At 42.5% G+C, this 20607-nt stretch overlaps 1 protein-coding gene across 1 annotated transcript in view; it reads left to right on the top strand.

The window, feature by feature from the left end:
- mapkap1 (MAPK associated protein 1) overlaps window positions 1–20607 on the top strand; it is a 69364-nt gene that overhangs the window by 15060 nt on the left and 33697 nt on the right. Inside the window, exon 3 of the mRNA XM_051938386.1 lies at window positions 20352–20441. Within this exon, the coding sequence (XP_051794346.1) occupies window positions 20352–20441 (90 nt within the window). The remainder of the gene's footprint in view (window positions 1–20351; window positions 20442–20607) is intronic.

Genomic DNA, 20607 nt, shown 5'->3' with positions numbered 1-20607 from the left:
TGGTGCAAGGGCACCGACTGGCCAAGGCACCAGCGGTGCCGAGGACCCTATTGGAACCTTAGGGTTTTTATTTTTCTTTATTAAGGTCCGAGCACCGAGGTACCGAGGACAGGCGGTGCAAGGGCACCGGCTGTCCAAGGCACCAACGGTGCCGTAGGACCCTAATGAAACCCTACGGTTTATTATTAGGGTCTGAGCACCGAGGGTGCCGAGGACAGGCGGTGCAAGGGCACCGACTGGCCAAGGCACCAGCAGTGCCTAGGACCCTATTGGAACCTTAGGGTTTTTTATTTTTCTTCTTTATTATTAGGGTCCGAGCACCGAGGTGCCGAGGACAGGCGGTGCAAGGGCACCGGCTGTCCAAGGCACCAACGGTGCCGTAGGACCCTATTGAAACCCTACGGTTTATTATTAGGGTCCGAGCACCGAGGTGCCGAGGACAGGCGGTGCAAGGGCACCGGCTGTCCAAGGCACCAACGGTGCCGTAGGACCCTATTGAAATCCTACGGTTTATTATTATTATTCGGGTCCGAGCACCGAGGTGCCGAGGACAGGCGGTGCAAGGGCACCGGCTGTCCAAGGCACCAACGGTGCCGTAGGACCCTATTGAAACCCTACGGTTTATTATTAGGGTCCGAGCACCGAGGTGCCGAGGACAGGCGGTGCAAGGGCACCGGCTGTCCAAGGCACCAACGGTGCCGTAGGACCCTATTGAAACCCTACGGTTTATTATTAGGGTCCGAGCACCGAGGTGCCGAGGACAGGCGGTGCAAGGGCACCGGCTGTCCAAGGCACCAACGGTGCCGTAGGACCCTATTGAAACCCTACGGTTTATTATTATTATTATTTGTGTCTCAGAACAATTGCATTTTTGAGGGCCTAAACATGCTCAAAAACTCATGAAAATTTGTACACACATCAGGACTGGTGAAAAATTTCATATTTTAAAGGAATTGTAGAGGTGTGTGGCAAAATGGCTCCATAGCGCCCCCTACACTTTCCCACGGGCAACATGTTTCAGCTACAGCTACCAAATTTGGTACACATATGCAGCACATCAGGCTAAACAAAAAAGTCAGTGACAGCCATATTCCAAACCCAACAGGAAGTGAGCTATTTTGCGTTGAATGTCAGATTTTGCCCATTTTTCATTTTTTTCTCGAGTGAACTCCTTGGGGGAAACTCCAATTCACCTCAAATTCCACCAGTACATAGAGGAGGCCTTAATGATCCAAAGTTATTAAAATCTTTTTCCAAAGTCAAAGGGCATGTCTGTGGCGGCCTCTGAAATTTTGATCCTTCGCCATGAAATTTCAAGTGCGGTGTAAATGCCCTGAACATGCTCCAATCTGCTTGAAACTTTAGATGTATGATCAGAGTCCTTCCCTGATCACATCCATATGATGAAATACTTTCACAGTCAGAGCGCCACCTGCTGGCAACAGAAAATGTCATTTTTTACCCTTTGATGTATTATTCTTTGCCTCTTGCACAGATTCACCTCAAATGTGGTGACATAAACCTCAACATGTTGATGATGATTCACAGTGAAAACGGTGATGTGTCATCAAAAGGCGTGTCTGTGGAGGTGCGGTGAATTTTGATGTCTCGCCATGACGACTAAAATGTTTATATCTGAGCAAATCCTGATCCTATCTGCCCCAAACTTCATGTGCTGGACACCAGGCCCACTCTGAGGACATCCACACTCAAAAATTTAGGAAAAGTCGTAGCGCCACCGAATGATAACAAGAAGTTTAGAAATTACATTTGCACACACCATTACTCCAAACTTTGTCATATCATTCTGAAACTTGGTCAGCTGATTCATCACACCCTGCCAATACCACAGTGTGAAGATTCTGACATTTGATAAAATGCTGTTGCCGTGGCAACTTGTTGTTTTTGTGACAAACAAAGTAGTTTTTGACAGGCTTAGAATGCTCAACAGCTCACCAAAATTTACACACACATCACTGTCGTCTCAAGGAATAAGACTGTATGCATCTCTGCAGGGCATGTGCTATAGCGCCCCCTGCAGTATGTTTAATAAACAGCCCCGGCAGCATGATTGAACTCCATCCACAAAATTTTGGAGACATACAGAGTACATCAGAATGCACAAAAAAGCCTCTTGGAGCCATCCCCTACACCCAACAGGAAGTCCGCCGTTTTGAATTAAGTGGACAAATTTTCTTTTTTTTTTTTGAGAGCGAACTCCTCCTATGGTTTAACTCCGAGAGACCTGAAATTTTGCCAGGATATACAACACAATCTCCTGATCAAAAGTTATTAAAAGATTCTTCCAGAGTCAAAGGGTGTGGACATGGCGACCTCCAGAATTTTGATGGTTCACCATCAAACATCAAGTGCTATCTAACTATCCTCTGCATGCTCCAATCCACCTCAGACCTCACATGATTGAACACAGTCCTGTCCTGATCACATTTATAGGCCAAAATACATTCACATCATGTGTCATAGCGCCCCCTACAGAATTTTCAAAAATAGCCTCCACAGAGACTTTCACCTATGACTATGAAATTTGGCAAGCATATGTAGCATGTCAGTGCAAACAAAAAAGTCTCTTAGAGTCATTCTCTTAACCCAACAGGAAGTTGGCCATTTTGAATTAAATGTCAGATTTTTGGTGTTTTTGATCATTTTCAACAATTCATTTGTCACTGGCAATAACTCCAAAACACCTCAAATTGGAACAATATTTAAAACACGCCTTCAGGTTGAGTATTTGTGAAAATTGTTCACAAAACTCACAGACATGCAACCACCACTCACGCTTTCGTCTGCTCGAGCTCTACGAAAACCTGTCTGATAGATTTGTGCTATCTTCAATCTAGGGGGCGCTATAACCCAAAATATGAAAACCCTTTATTGATTATCTCCTCCAAAACCATAGCGTATTCCAGCTTCATATTTGGACAGATTATAGTGAATATCCACCCAAACAAAAGTTATCAAAAGAAAAATACTAACTTGTGTAGTTTTTCCTTTATAAGCTGTCAAAGTTTGTCTTCACCTGAAACCATGTTTCGCTTCAATTTCAACCCCTACACGTTCATGTATTTTGCTGAAATTTGGGACGCAGGTGCAGTCCCCTGAAAATTTCAATATTCTGCAAAAAATATCTTGAAAAACTTTGTAGCGCCACCTCGGGACACAAATACTGAAAAGGTCACAAATGGCCTCAGCTCTTTGCACAGGAATGTCGTAGAGACATGCAACCACCACTCACGTGTTCATCAAAACCTGTGTACGAATTGAGTTATCTTCAATCTAGGGGCGCTATAACCTGAAATATGCAAACCCTTTAAACATTATCTCCTCTGAAACCGTACAATATTCCGGCAGAGAACTCCTCTGGGTTTCATCTTCGGTCATGGACGGCACTTGCTTGCCGACCGCGCGGGGGCCGGGGCTAGGTCCCGCCCAATGCTGCTTGCAGCTTTAATTTTTCTTTAATTATTATTAGGGTCCGAGCACCGAGGTGCCGAGGACAGGCGGTGCAAGGGCACCGGCTGTCCAAGGCACCAACGGTGCCGTAGGACCCTATTGGAACCTTAGGGTTTTTTATTATTATTATTATTATTATTATTATTATTAGGGTCCGAGCACCGAGGTGCCGAGGACAGGCGGTGCAAGGGCACCGGCTGTCCAAGGCACCAACGGTGCCGTAGGACCCTATTGAAACCTACGGTTTATTATTATTAGGGTCCGAGCACCAACGGTGCCGAAGGACCCTATTGGAACCTTAGGGTTTTTTATTACTATTATTATTCTGCCAAAACAACTGCATTTTTCAGGGCCTGAACATGCTCGAAAAGTCATGAAATTTGCACACACATCAGAACTGGCGAAAATTTTCATATTTTTTAGGGCATGTGGAGGTGTGTGGCAAAATGGCTCCATAGCGCCCCCTACAAAATTTTAAAAAGTGGTATTAGGCCAACTCGGAGGGAATTTGGCCGAGAGCTAAATAATTTGGGAGGCATATGCAGCACATCAGGAAACACAAAAAAGTCAATCACAGCCATGCTCTACACCCAACAGGAAGTGCGCCATCATGCGTTAACTGTACAAAATCTATGATGAACTCCTCCTCGGGGAAAAGTCTGAGCGATCTGAAATTTTGCCAGTACATACAGCAGACCTTCCTGAGAAAAAGTTATCAAAATCTTCCTCCATAGTTAAAGGGTGTGGTCGTGGCGGCCTGTCGAAATTTGATCCTTCGCCATGAAACAGGAAATGCTGTCTAACTCTCCTGAACATGCTCCGATCTGAATGAAACTTTACATGTATGATCACAGACCTGCCTCGATGACATCCATATAGCAAGATTCATTCACAGTCACAGCGCCACCTTGTGGTATCAAGAATTTGACATTTTTTAGACTTTCATGTACTATTCTGAGCCTGTTGCTCAGATTCACCTCAGATGTTGTGACATAAGCCTGAACACATTGATGATGAAGCACAGAAAAAATGGTGACGTGTCATGAAAAGGCGTGTCTGTGGCGGGACGGCAAAGTTTGATGTTTCGCCATGAAAATTGAAGTGTTCATATCTCAGCTGCAAAGGATCCTATCTGCCCCAAACTTCATGTGCTGGACACCAGAACCAGTTTGAGGACATCCACACTGAAAAATTTAGAAAAAGTCATAGCGCCACCTCTTGGTAACAAGCAGTTTAGAAATTACATTTGCACACATCATTGCTCCAAAGTTTGTCATATCATTCTGAAAATTGGTCAGCTGATTCTTCACCCCCAGACAATACCACAGTGTGAAGATTTTGATATTTGATGAAATGCTGTTGCCGTGGCAACGCGTTGTTTTTGTGACAAACAAAGTACTTTTTGACAGGCTTAGAATGCTCAACAGCTCACCAAAATTTACACACACATCACTGTCGTCTCCAGGAATAAGAATGTATACATCTCTGCAGGGCATGTGCTATAGCGCCCCCTACAGTATGTTTAATAAACAGCCCCGGCAGCACGTTTCACCGACATCCTCAAACTTTGGGAGACATATAGAGCACATCAGAACGCACAAAAAAGCCTCTTGGAGCCATCCCCTAAACCCAACAGGAAGTCCGCCATTTTGAATTAAGTGGACAAATTTTCTCTATTTTTTTAATTTTTGAGAGCGAACTCCTCCTAGGGTTTAACTGCTTGAGACCTGAAATTTTGCCAGGATATACAACACAATGTTATGATCAAAAGTTATTAAAAGATTCTTCCAGAGTTAAAGGGTGTGGACATGGCGACCTCCAGAATTTTGATGGTTTGCCATGAAACATCAAGTGCTATCTAACTATCCTCTGCATGCTCCAGTCTACCTCAGACCTCACATGATGTAACACAGTCCTGTCCTGATCACATTTATGGGCCAAAATACATCCACAGTATGTGTCATAGCGCCACCTACAGAATTTTTAAAAATAGCCTCCACAGAGACTTTCACCTATGACTATGAAATTTGGCATGCATATGTAACACGTCAGTGCAAACAAAAAAGTCTCTTGGAGTCATTCTCTAAACCCAACAGGAAGTTCGCTATTTTGAATTAAATGTCAGATTTTTGGTGTTTTTGATCATTTTCAACAATTCATTTCTCACAGGCAATAACTCCAAAACATCTGAATTTGGGAAAATATATAAGACACGTCTTGCATATTTGCGAAAATTGTTCATAAAACTCCAAGGGCGTGGCCATGGCGGGCAGCTGAAGTTTAATGTTACGCCATGAAGCAGGACGTCTTGTGTAAATCCCCTGTACACGCTGCAATCCGCCTCAAACTTTACATGTTTGATCAGAGTCCAGTCCTGATGAGTTTCATAGACCAACATACAGTCACAGAGATAGCGCCACCTGGTGGATGGACACAAAGTGCTGCATAAATAGCCTGTACATGCTCAAATCTGCCTGAAATTTGACCTGTGTGCTCAGAATCCAGCCTTTGTGACATTCATGGGCCTAAATACACTCTCAGTCGTAGCTTTGCCTGGTGGAGATGCTTGGGGTCGCCGACCAGGAAGTATGCGAGGACCCGTTCAACGCTGCTCGCAGCTTTAATTATTATTATTATTTGTCTCTCAGAACAATTGCATTTTTGAGGGCCTAAACATGCTCAAAAACTCATGAAAATTTGTACACACATCAGGACTGGTGAAAAATTTCATATTTAAAAGGAATTGTAGAGGTGTGTGGCAAAATGGCTCCATAGCGCCCCCTACACTTTCCCACGGCCATCATGTTTCACCTACAGCTACCAAATTTGGTACACATATGCAGCACATCAGACTGAACAAAAAAGTCAGTGACAGCCATATTCCAAACCCAACAGGAAGTGAGCTATTTTAAGTTGAATGTGAGATTTTGCCCATTTTTCATTTTTTTCCAGAGCGAACTCCTCCCAGGGGGAAACTCCAATTCGCCTCAAATTCAACCAGTACATACAGGAGGCCTTAATGAGCAAAAGTTATTAAAATCTTTTTCAAAATTCAAAGGGCGTGTCCATGGCGGTCTGTGGAATTTTGATCCTTCACCATGAAATTTCAAGTTGTGTGTAAATGCCCTGAACATGCTCCAATCTGCCTGAAACTTTATATGTATGATCACATTCCTGCCCTGATCACATCCATATGATGAAATCCATTCACAGTCAGAGCGCCACCTGCTGGCAACAGAAAATGTCATTTTTTACACTTTGATGTATTATTCTTTGTCTCTTGCTCAGATTCACCTCAAATGTGGTGAAATAAACCTTAACATGTTGATGATTATTCACAGTGAAAATGGTGACGTGTCATAAAAAGGTGTGTCTGTGGCGGCACGGCGAATTTAGATGTCTTGCCATGACGACTAAAATGTTTATATCTCAGCAAATCCGAATCGTATCTGCCCCAAACTTCATGTGCTGGACACCATTCCCAGTGTGAGGTCATCCACGGTGAAAATTTTGGAAAAAGTCATAGCGCCACCTATTGGTAACAAGAAGTTTAGAAATTACATTTGCACACACCATTGCTCCAAACTTTTTCATATCATTCTGAAAATTGGTCAGCTGATTCTTCACCCCCAGACAATACCACAGTGTGAAGATTTTGATATTTGATGAAATGCTGTTGCCGTGCCAACGCGTTGTTTTTGTGACAAACAAAGTACTTTTTGACAGGCTTAGAATGCTCAACAGCTCACTAAAATTTACACACACATCACTGTCTCCTCAAGGAATAACACTGTATGCATCTCTGCAGGGCATGTGCTATAGCGCCCCCTACAGTATGTTTAATAAACAGCCCCGGCAGCATGTTTCAACAACATCCACAAAATTTGGGAGGCCGATAGAGCACATCACGATGCACAAAAAAGCCTCTTGGAGCCATCCCCTAAACTCAACAGGAAGTCCGCCATTTTGAATTATGTGGATAGATTTTCTCTATTTTTTTAATTTTTGAGAGCGAACTCCTCCTAGGGGTTAACTCCCAGAGACCTCAAATTTTACCAGGGTATACAACACGATGTTATGATCAAAAGTTATTAAAAGATTCTTCCAGAGTCAAAGGGAGTGGACATGGCGACCTCCAGAATTTTGATGGTTCGCCATGAAACATCAAGTGGTATCGTACTATCCTCTGCATGCTCCAATCTACCTCAGACCTCACATGATTAAACACAGTCCTGTCCTGATCACATTTATAGACTAAAATACATTCACAGCATGTACCATAGCGCCCCCTACAGCATTTAAAAAATAGCCTCCACAGAGACTTTCAGCTAGGACTATGAAATTGGGCATGCAAATGTAGCATGTCAGTGCAAACAAAAAAGTCTCTTGGAGTCATTCTCTAAACCCAACAGAAAGTCAGCCATTTTTAATTAAATGTCAGATTTTTGGTGTTTTTGGTCATTTTCAAAAATTCATTTCTCACAGGCAATAACTCCAAAACATCTGAATTTGGGAAAATATATAAGACACGTCTTCAGGTTGCATATTTGCGAAAATTGTTCATAAAATTCAAAGGGCGTGGCCATGGCGGGCAGCTGAAGTTTAATGTTACGCCATGAAGCAGGACGTCTTGTGTAAATCCCCTGTACACGCTGCAATCCGCCTCAAACTTTACATGTTTGATCAGAGTCCAGTCCTGATGAGTTTCATAGACCAACATACAGTCACAGAGATAGCGCCACCTGGTGGATGGACACAAAGTGCTGCATAAATAGCCTGTACATGCTCAAATCTGCCTGAAATTTGACCTGTGTGCTCAGAATCCAGCCTTTGTGACATTCATGGGCCTAAATACACTCTCAGTCGTAGCTTTGCCTGGTGGAGATGCTTGGGGTCGCCGACCAGCAAGGATGCGAGGACCCGTTCAACGCTGCTCGCAGCTTTAATTATCATTATTATTCTGCCAAAACAACTGCATTTTTCAGGGCCTGAACATGCTCGAAAAGTCATGAAAATTTGCACACACATCAGAACTGGCGAAAAATTTCATATTTTTTAGGGCATGTGGAGGTGTGTACCAAAATGGCTCCATAGCGCCCCCTACAAAATTTTAAAAAGTGGTATTAGGCCAACTCAAAGGGAATTTGGTCTAGACCTACAAAATTTGGGAGACATATGCAGCACATCAGGAAACACAAAAAAGTCAATCACAGCCATGCTCTAAACCCAACAGGAAGTGCGCCATCATGCGCTAACTGTACAAAATCTATGATGAACTCCTCCTAGGGGGAAAGTCTGAGCGATCTGAAATTTGGCCAGTACATACAGCCAGCCTTCCTGAGAAAAAGTTATCAAAATCTTCCTCCATAGTTAAAGGGTGTGGTCGTGGCGGCCTGTCAAAATTTGATCCTTCGCCATGAAACAGGAAATGCTGTGTAACTCTCCTGAACATGCTCCAATATGAATGAAACTTTACATGTATGATCACAGACCTGCCTCGATGACATCCATATAGCAAGATTCATTCACAGTCACAGCGCCACCTTGTGGTATCAAGAATTTGACATTTTTTACACTTTCATGTACTATTCTTAGCCTGTTGCTCAGATTCACCTCAGATGTGGTGACATAAGCCTGAACACATTGATGATGAATCACAGAAAAAATGGTGACGCGTCATGAAAAGACGTGTCTGTGGCGGCGCGGCAAAGTTTGATGTTTCGCCATGAAAATTGAAGTGTTCATATCTCAGCTGTAAAAGATCTCGTCTGCCCCAAACTTCATGTGCTGGACACCAGGACCAGTCTAAAGACATCCAGACTCATAAATTTGGAAATAGTCATAGCGCCACCTATTGGTAACAGGACATTTAGGCATTACATTTACACATCCCATTGTCCAAAACTTGTGATATCATTCTGAAAATTGGTCAGCTCAATCGTCATCCCCTGACAATGCCTCAGTGTGAAGATTTTGACATTTGATAAATGCTGTTGCTGTGGCAACGCGTTGTTGTTGTGACAAACAAAGTTGTTTTTGACAGGCTTAAAATGCTCAACAGCTCACTAAAATTACCACACACATCACTGTCAACTCAAGGAAGAACACGGTATGCATCTCGGCACTGTGCATCCTATAGCGCCCCCTACAGTATGTTTAATAAACAGCCCCAGCAACACGTTTCACATACATCCACCAAATTTGAAAGGCATATAGATCACACCAGGACACACAAAAAAGCTTCTTGGAGCAATCCCCTAAGCCCCACAGGAAGTCCGCCATTTTGAATTAAGTGAAAAAATTTCTCTATTTTTTTAATTTTTGAGAGCGAACTCCTTCTAGCGGTTAGGCTCTAGAGAGCTGAAATTTTGCCAGGATATACAACACGATGTTCTGATCAAAAGTTATTAAAGGATTCTTCCAGAGTCAAACGGTGTGGACATGGCGACCTCCTCAATGTTGATGGTTTGCCATGAAACATCAAGTGCTACCGAACTATCCTCTGCATGCTCCAATCTACCTCAGACCTCACATGATTAAACACAGTCCTGTCCTGATCACATTTATTGGCCAAAATACATTCACAGCATGTTCCATAGCGCCCCCTACAGCATTTTAAGAATAGCCTCCACAGAGACTTTCACCTATAACGATGAAATTTGGCATGCATATGTAGCACTTCATTGCAAACAATAAAGTCTCTTGGAGTCATTCTCTAAACCCAATAGGAAGTCCGCTATTTTGAATTAAATGTCAGATTTTTGCTGTTTTTGATCATTTTCAACAATTGATTTCTCACAGGCAATAGCTCCAAAACACCTGAAATTGGGACAATATATACTACACGCCTTCAGGTTGAGTATTTGTGAAAATTGTTCACAAAACTCAAAGGGCGTGACCATGGTGGCCAACTGAACTACAATGTTACGCCATGAAGCAGGACAGCTTATGTAAATCCCCTGTAAATGCTCCAATTTGCCTGAAACTTTACATGTTTGATCAGAGACCGGTCCTTATGAGTTTCATAGACCAACATACAGTCACAGAGATAGCGCCACCTGGTGGATGGACACAAAGTGCTGCATAAATAGCCTGTACATGCTCCAATCTGCCTGAAATTTGACCTTTGTGCTCAGAATCCAGCCTTTGTGACATTCGTGGGCCTAACTACACTCTCAGTCGTAGCATTGCCTGGTGGACATGCTTGGGGTCGCCGACCAGCAAGGATGCGAGGACCCGTTCAATGCTGCTCGCAGCTTTAATTATTATTATTATTATCCTGCCAAAAGAACTGCATTTTTCAGGGCCTGAACATGCTTGAAAAGTCATGAAAATTTGCACACACATCAGAACTGGCGAAAAATTTCATATTTTTTAGGGCATGTGGAGGTGTGTGCAAAAATGGCTCCATAGCGCCCCCTACAAAATTTTAAAAGTGGTATTAGGCCAACTCAGAGGGAATTTGGTCTCGAGCTACAAAATTTGGGAGGCATATGCAGCACATCAGGAAACACAAAAAAGTCAATCACAGCCATGCTCTAAACCCAACAGGAAGTGCGCCATCATGCGTTAACTGTACAAAATCTATGATGAACTCCTCCTAGGGGGAAAGTCTGAGCGATCTGAAATTTGGCCAGTACATACAGCCAGCCTTCCTGAGAAAAAGTTATCAAAATCTTCCTCCATAGTTAAAGGGTGTGGTCGTGGCGGCCTGTCAAAATTTGATCCTTCGCCATGAAACAGGAAATGCTGTGTAAGTCTCCTGAACATGCTCCAATCTGAATGAAACTTTACATGTATGATCACAGACCTGCCTCGATGACATCCATATAGCAAAAATGATTCACAGTCACAGTGCCACCTTGTGGTATCAAGAATTTGACATTTTTTAGACTTTCATGTACTATTCTTAGCCTGTTGCTCAGATTCACCTCAGATGTTGTGACATAACCCTGAACACATTGATGATGAATCCCAGAAAAAATGGTGACGTGTCATGAAAAGGCGTGTCTGTGGCGGGACGGCAAAGTTTGATGTTTCGCCATGAAAATTGAAGTGTTCATATCTCAGCTGCAAAAGGTTCCTATCTGCCCCAAACTTCATGTGCTGGACCACCAGGACCAGTCTTAAAGACATCCAGACTCATAAATTTGAAATAGTCATAGCGCCACCTATTGTAACAGGACATTAGGCATTACATTTACACATCCCATTGTCCAAAACTTTGGATATCATTCTTGAAAATTGGTCACTCAATCGTCATCCCCTGACAATGCCTCAGTGTGAGATTTTGACATTTGATAAATGCTGTTGCTGTGGCAACGCGTTGTTGTTTGGACAACAAAGTTGTTTTTGACAGGCTAAAATGCTCAACAGCTCACTAAAATTACCACACACATCACTGTCAACTCAAGGAATAACACGGTATGCATCTCCGGCACTGTGCATGCTGTAGCGCCCCCTACAGTATGTTTAATAAACAGCCCCAGCAACACGTTTCACATACATCCACCAAATTTGAAAGGCATATAGATCACACCAGGACACACAAAAAGCTCTTGGAGCAATCCCCTAAGCCCCACAGGAAGTCCGCCATTTTGAATTAAGTGAAAAATTTTCTCTATTTTTTGAATTTTGAGAGCGAACTCCTCCTATGGGTTAGGCTCGAGAGACTGAAATTTTACCAGGGTATACAACACGATGTTATGATCAAAAGTTATTAAAGGATTCTTCCAGAGTCAAAGGGTGTGGACATGGCGACCTCTCAGAATTTTGATGTTGCCATGAAACATCAAGTGCTATCTAACTATCCTCTGCATGCTCCAATCTACCTCAGACCTCACATGCTTAAACACAGTCCTGTCCTGATCACATTTACAGGCCAAAATACATTCACAGCATGTTCCATAGCGCCCCCTACAGCATTTTAAGAATAGCCTCCACAGAGACTTTCACCTATGACTATGAAATTTGGCATGCATATGTAGCACTTCAGTGCAAACAATAAAGTCTCTTGGAGTCATTCTCTAAACCCAATAGGAAGTCGCCATTTTGAATTAAATGTCAGATTTTTGCTGTTTTTGATCATTTTCAACAATTGATTTCTCACAGGCAATAGCTCCAAAACACCTGAAATTGGGACAATATATACTACACGCCTTCAGGTTGAGTATTTGTGAAAATTGTTCACAAAACTCAAAGGGCGTGACCATGGCGGCCAATTGAACTACAATGTTACGCCATGAAGCAGGACAGCTTATGTAAATCCCCTGTAAATGCTCCAATTTGCCTGAAACTTTACATGTTTGATCAGAGACCGGTCCTTATGAGTTTCATCGACCAAAATACAGTCACAGAGATCGCGCCACCTGGTGGATGGACACAAAGTGCTGCATAAATAGCCTGTACATGCTCCAATCTGCCTGAAATTTGACCTGTGTGCTCAGAATCCAGCCTTTGTGACATTCGTGGGCCTAAATATACTCTCAGTCGTAGCATTGCCTGGTGGACATGCTTGGGGTCGCCGACCAGCAAGGATGCGAGGACCCGTTCAACGCTGCTCGCAGCTTTAATTATTATTATTATTTGTCTCTCAGAACAATTGCATTTTTGAGGGCCTAAACATGCTCAAAAACTCATGAAAATTTGTACACACATCAGGACTGATGAAAAATTTCATATTTTAAAGGAATTGTGGAGGTGTGTGGCAAAATGGCTCCATAGCGCCCCCTACACTTTCCCACAGCCATCATGTTTCACCTACAGCTACCAAATTTGGTACACATATGCAGCACATCAGACTGAACAAAAAAGTCAGTGACAGCCATATTCCAAACCCAACAGGAAGTGAGCTATTTTGCGTTGAATGTCAGATTTTGCCCATTTTTCATTTTTTTCCAGAGCCAACTCCTCCTCGGGGGAAACTCCAATTCGCCTGAAATTCGACCGGTACGTACAGGAGGCCTTAATGAGCAAAAGTTATTAAAATCTTTTTCCAAAGTCAAAGGGCGTGTCCATGGCGGTCTGTGGAATTTTGATCCTTCGCCATGAAATTTCAAGTGCTGTGTAAATGCCCTGAACATGCTCCAATCTGCCTGAAACTTTATATGTATGATCAGAGTCCTGCCCTGATCACATCCATATGATGAAATCCATTCATAGTCAGAGCGCCACCTGCTGGCAACAGAAAATGTCATTTTTTACACTTTGATGTATTATTCTTTGCCTCCTGCTCAGATTCACCTCAAATGTGGTGACATAAACCTGAACATGTTGATGATGATTCACAGTGAAAATGGTGACGTGTCATCAAAAGGTGTGTCTGTGGCGGCGCAGCGAATTTTGATGTCTCGCCATGACGACTAAAATGTTTATATCTCAGCAAATCCTCATCCTATCTGCCCCAAACTTCATGTGCTGGACACCAGGCCCACTCTGAGGACATCCACACTCAAAATTTTAGGAAAAGTTGTAGCGCCACCTGTTGATAACAAGAAGTTTAGAAATTACATTTGCACACACCATTGCTCCAAACTTTTTCATATCCTTCTGAAAATTGGTCAGCTGATTCATCACACCCTGACAATGCCAAAGTGTGAAGATTTTAGCATTTGATAAAATGCTGTTGCCGTGGAGACGTGTTGTTGTTGTGACAAACAAAGTAGCTTTTGACAGGCTTAGAATGTTCAACAGCTCACCAAAATTTACACACACATCACTGTCGTCTCAAGGAATAAGAATGTATGCATCTCTGCAGGACATGTGCTATTGCGCCCCTACAGTATGTTTAATTAACAGCCCCGGCAGCACGATTCACCGACATCCACAAAATTTGGGAGACATATAGAGCACATCAGAACGCACAAAAAAGCCTCTTGGAGCCATCCCCTAAACCCAACAGGAAGTCCGCCATTTTGAATTAAGTGGACAAATTTTCTCTATTTTTTGATATTTTTGAGAGCGAACTCCTCCTCGGGATTAATTCCTACAGACCTCAAATTTTGCCAAGATATACAACACAATCTCCTGATCAAAAGTTATTAAAAGATTCTTCCAGAGTCAAAGGGTGTGGCCATGACGATATCCAGAATTTTGATGGTTCGCCATGAAACATCAAGTGCTATCTAACTATCCTCTGCATGCTCCAATCTATCTCAGACCTCACATGATTGAACACAGTCCTGTCCTGATCACATTTATAGGCCAAAATACATCCACAGCATGTGTCATAGCGCCCCCAACAGAATTTTTAAAAATAGCCTCCATAGAGACTTTGACCTATAACTATGAAATTTGGCATGCATATGTAGCACGTCAGTGCAAACAAAAAAGTCTCTTGGACTCCTTCTCTAAACCCAACAGGAAGTCGGCCATTTTGAATTAAATGTCCAATTTTTTGGTGTTTTTGCTGATTTTCAACAATTGATTTCTCACAGGCAATAACTCCAAAACACCTCAAGTTGGAACAATATTTAAAACATGCCTCCAGGTTGAGTATTTGTGAAAATTGTTCACATAACTCAAAGGGCATGGCCATGGCGGCCAACTGAACTTTAATGTTACGCCATGAAGCAGGACGTCTTGTGTAAATCCCCTGTACATGCTGTAATCTACCTCAAACTTTACATGTTTGATCAGAGTCTAGTCCTGATGAGTTTCATAGACCACTATACAGTCACAGACAAAGTGCCACCTGGTGGATGGACACAAAGTGCTGCAAAAATAGTCTGTACATGCTCCAATCTGTCTGAAATTTGACCTGAGTGCTCAGAATCCAGTCCTCGTTACATCCATGAGCCTCAATACACTTTGTCGCAGCATTACCTGGTGGACATGCTTGGGGTCGCCGACCAGCAAGGATGCGAGGACCCGTTCAATGCTGCTCGCAGCTTTAATTATTATTATTATTATTATCCTGCCGAAAGAACTGCATTTTTCATGGCCTGAACATGCTCGAAAAGTCATGAAAATTTGCACACACATCAGAACTGGCGAAAAATTTCATATTTTTTAGGGCATGTGGAGGTGTGCGCAAAAATGACTCCATAGCGCCCCCTACAAAATTTTAAAAAGTGGTATTAGGCCAACTCAGAGGGAATTTGGTCTAGACCTACAAAATTTGGGAGGCATATGCAGCACATCAGGAAACACAAAAAAGTCAATCACAACCATGCTCTAAACCCAACAGGAAGTGCACCATCATGCGTTAACTGTACAAAATCTATGATGAACTCCTCCTCGGGGGAAAGTCTGAGCGATCTGAAATTTGGCCAGTACATACAGCCGGCCTTCCTGAGAAAAAGTTATCAAAATCTTCCTCCATAGTTAAAGGGTGTGGTCATGGCAGTCTGTCGAAATTTGATCCTTCGCCATGAAACAGGAAATGCTGTGTAAGTCTCCTGAACATGCTCCAATCTGAATGAAACTTTACATGTATGATCACAGACCTGCCTCGATGACATCCATATAGCAAAAATGATTCACAGTCACAGCGCCACCTTGTGGTATCAAGAATTTGATATTTTTTAGACTTTCATGTACTATTCTTAGCCTGTTGCTCAGATTCACCTCAGATGTGGTGACATAACCCTGAACACATTGATGATGAATCACAGAAAAAATGGTGACGTGTCATGAAAAGGCGTGTCTGTGGCGGGACGGCAAAGTTTGATGTTTCGCCATGAAAATTGAAGTGTTCATATCTCAGCTTCAAAGGATCCTATCTGCCCCAAACTTCATGTGCTGGACACCAGAACCAGTTTGAGGACATCCACACTGAAAAATTTGGAAAAAGTCATAGTACCACCTATTGGTGACAAGCAGTTTAGAAATTACATTTGCACACATCATTGCTCCAAACTTTGTCATATCATTCTGAAAATTGGTCAGCTGATTCTTCACCCCCTGACAATACCACAGTGTGAAGATTTTGATATTTGATGAAATGCTGTTGCCGTGGTAACGCGTTGTTTTTGTGACAAACAATGTACTTTTTGACAGGCTTAGAATGTTCAACAGCTCACCAAAATTTACACACACATCACAGTCGTCTCAAGGAATAACACTGTATGCATCTGCAGGGCATGTGCTATAGCGCCCCCTGCAGTATGTTTAATAAACAGCCCCGACAGCACGTTTCACCGACATCCACAAAATTTGGGAGGCCTGTTGAGCACACCAGGACACACAAAAAAGCCTCTTGGAGCCATCCCCTAAACTCAACAGGAAGTCCGCCATTTTGAATTACGTGGATAAATTTTCTCTGTTTTTTTAAATTTTGAGAGCGAACTCCTCCGAGGGGTTAACTCCGAGAGACCTCAAATTTTACCAGCGTATACAACACGATGTTATGATCAAAAGTTATTAAAGGATTCTTCCAGAGTCAAACGGTGTGGACATGGCGACCTCCAGAATTTTGATGGTTTGCCATGAAACATCAAGTGCTACCTAACTATCCTCTGCATGCTCCAATCTACCTCAGACCTCACATGATTAAACACAGTCCTGTCCTGATCACATTTATTGGCCAAAATACATTCACAGCATGTGCCATTGCGCCCCCTACAGCATTTAAAATAATAGCCTCCACACAGACTTTCACCTATTACTATGAAATTTGACATGCATATGTAGCACGCCAGTGCAAACAAAAAAGTCTCTTGGAGTCATTCTCTAAACCCCCCAGGAAGTCCGCTATTTTGAATTAAATGTCAGATTTTTCGTGTTTTTGATCATTTTCAACAATTGATTTCTCACTGGCAATAGCTCCAAAACACCTGAAATTGGGACAATATATAAAACACGCCTTCAGGTTGACTATTTGTGAAAATTGTTCACAAAACTCAAAGGGCGTGGCCATGGCGGCCAACTGAACTTTAATGTTATGCCATGAAGCACGGCGTCTTGAGGAAATACCCTGTACATGCTGCAATCTACCTCAAACTTTACATGTTTGATCACAGTCCAGGCCTGATGAGTTTCATCAACCAATATACAGTCACACAGATATCGCCACCTGGTGGATGGAGAGAAAGTGCTGCATAAGTAGCCTGTACATGCTCCAATCTGCCTGAAATTTGACCTGTGTGCTCAGAATCCAACCCTCGTGACATTCATGGGCCTAAATACACTCTCAGTCGCAGCATTGTCTGGTGGAAATACCTGGGGTCACTGACCAGCAAGTATGCGAGGACCCGTTCAACGCTGCTTGCAGCTTTAATTATTATTATTATCCTGCCAAAAGAACTGCATTTTTCAGGGCCTGAACATGCTCAAAAAGTCATGAAAATTTGCACACACATCAGAACTGGCGAAAAATTTCATATTTTTTAGAGAATGTGGAGGTGTGTCACAAAATGGCTCCATAGCGCCCCCTACACTTTCCCACGGCCATCATGTTTCAGCTACAGCTACCAAATTTGGTACACATATGAAGCACGTCAGACTGAACAAAAAAGTCAGCGACAGCCATATTCCAAACCCAACAGGAAGTGAGCTATTTTGTGTTGAATGTCAAATTTTGCCCATTTTTCATCTTTTTTCCAGAGCGAACTCCTCCCAGGGGAAAACTCCAATTCGCCTCAAATTCGACCGGTACATACAGGAGGCCTTAATGAGGAAAAGTTATTAAAATCTTTTTCCAAAATCAAAGGGCGTGTCCGTGGCGGTCTGTGGAATTTTGATCCTTCGCCATGAAATTTCAAGTGCTGTGTAAATGCCCTGAATATGCTCCAATCTGCCTGAAACTTTATATGTATGATCAGATTCCTGCCCTGATCACATCCATATGATGAAATCCGTCCACAGTCAGAGCGCCACCTGCTGGCAACAGAAAATGTCATTTTTTACACTTTGATGTATTATTCTTTGTCTCTTGTTCAAATTCACCTCAAATGTGGTGATATAAACCGAAACATGTTGATGATGATTCACAGTTAAAATGGTGATGTGTGATAATAAGGCGTGTCTGTGGCGGCACGGCGAATTTCGATGTCTCGCCATGACTTCTAAAATGCTTATATCTCAGCAAATCCTCATCATATCTGCCCCAAACTTCATGTGCTGGACACCAGGCCCAGTGTGAGGACATCCACGATGAAAATTTAGAAAGTCATAGCGCCACCTATTGGTAACAAGAAGTTTAGAAATTACATTTGCACACACCATTGCTCCAAACTTTTTCATATCATTCTGAAAATTGGTCAGCTGATTCTTCACCCCCAGACAATACCACAGTGTGAAGATTTTTATATTTGATGAAATGCTGTTGCCGTGGCAACGCGTTGTTGTTGTGACAAAGTACTTTTTGACAGGCTTAGAATGTTCAACAGCTCACCAAAATTTACACACACATCACAGTCGTCTCAAGGAATAACACTGTATGCATCTCGACAGGGCATGTGCTATAGCGCCCCCTGCAGTATGTTTAATAAACAGCCCCAGCAGCACGTTTCACCTACATCCACAAAATTTGGGAGGCCTATAGAGCACACCAGGACACACAAAAAAGCCTCTTGGAGCCATCCCCTAAACTCAACAGGAAGTCCGCCATTTTGAATTACGTGGATAAATTTTCTCTATTTTTTGAATTTTTGAGAGCGAACTCCTCCTCGGGGTTAAGGTCTCGAGAGCTGAAATTTTGCCAGGGTATACAACACGATATTATGATCAAAAGTTATTAAAAGATTCTTGCAGAGTCAAAGGGTGTGGACATGGCGACCTCCAGAATTATGATGTTTCGCCATGAAATATCAAGTGCCACTTAACTATCCTCTGCATGCTCCAATCTACCTCAGACCTCACATAATTAAACACAGTCCTGTCCTGATCACATTTATTGGCCAAAATACATTCACAGCATGTTCCATAGCGCCCCCTACAGCATTTTTAAGAATAGCCTCCACAGAGACTTTTACCTATGACTATGAAATTTGGCATGCATATGTAGCACCTCATTGCAAACAAAAAAGTCTCTTGGAGTCATTCTCTAAACCCAATAGGAAGTCCGCTATTTTGAATTAAATGTCAGATTTTTGCTGTTTTTGATCATTTTCAACAATTCATTTCTCACAGGCAATAGCTCCAAAACACCTGAAATTGGGACAATATATACTACACGCCTTCAGGTTGAGTATTTGTGAAAATTGTTCACAAAACTCAAAGGGCGTGGCCATGGCGGCCAACTGAACTACAATGTTACGCCATGAAGCAGTACATAATATGTAAATCCCCTGTAAATGCTCCAATTTGCCTGAAACTTTACATGTTTGATCAGAGACCGGTCCTTATGAGTTTCATAGACCACTATACAGTCACAGAGATCGCGCCACCTGGTGGATGGACACAAAGTGCTGCATAAATAGCCTGTACATGCTCCAATCTGCCTGAAATTTGACCTGTGTGCTAAGAATCCAGCCTTTGTGACATTCATGGGCCTACATACACTCTCAGTCGTAGCATTGCCTGGTGGACATGCTTGGGGTCGCCGACCAGCAAGGATGCGAGGACCCGTTCAACGCTGCTCGCAGCTTTATTTTTATTATTGATACTGATGATGTGTCAAATGCAAAAACGTATCAGTGTTATTTCAAAGTACAGGTCTGTCATAAACTTGCACGGGGAGAACATCGGAACTCCACACAGAAAGACTCCAGCTGGCCTGGCGATCTGTTTACATGTGGGGATATCTTACGATATTTTAGAACCAATTTACACTTGCATGTAGATGGGGCTAATAAATTCTTTTCTTGCCACTGTTAATCTGAACCAAGGTGTCCAGTGCACTATTATTCTCACATTATGGTTTACACAATGATATATTCGCTGAACTGTTGTGACTTTCACTTGCTTGTATGAAATTTAACAGTGTCCTTTCTTTTCAGCTCAAAGGCTTGAAAGACTAAGGAAAGAACGGCAGAACCAATTCAAATGTAAAAACATCCAGTGGAAAGAGAGGACATCCTCCCAGTCAGGTACAGTTTCTAGCAATTTTTAAATACATAGTCATTAACAAATTTATTAGACCACCCACCATAAAAATGTGAAAACGCAATTTTTTTTTTAGAAATCTGTCAAAACTTGTTTCAAACTAAAAATTGTATTGTTATTTATTAGGCAAATAAAGTGGAACAACTAAAC

This window comes from Acanthochromis polyacanthus, chromosome 18, assembly GCF_021347895.1.
Source record: "Acanthochromis polyacanthus isolate Apoly-LR-REF ecotype Palm Island chromosome 18, KAUST_Apoly_ChrSc, whole genome shotgun sequence".
In the NCBI taxonomy this organism is placed as follows: domain Eukaryota; kingdom Metazoa; phylum Chordata; class Actinopteri; family Pomacentridae; genus Acanthochromis; species Acanthochromis polyacanthus.
The sequence above is the reverse complement of the archived record's forward strand: the minus strand, read 5'-3'. Positions and strand labels throughout refer to the sequence as shown.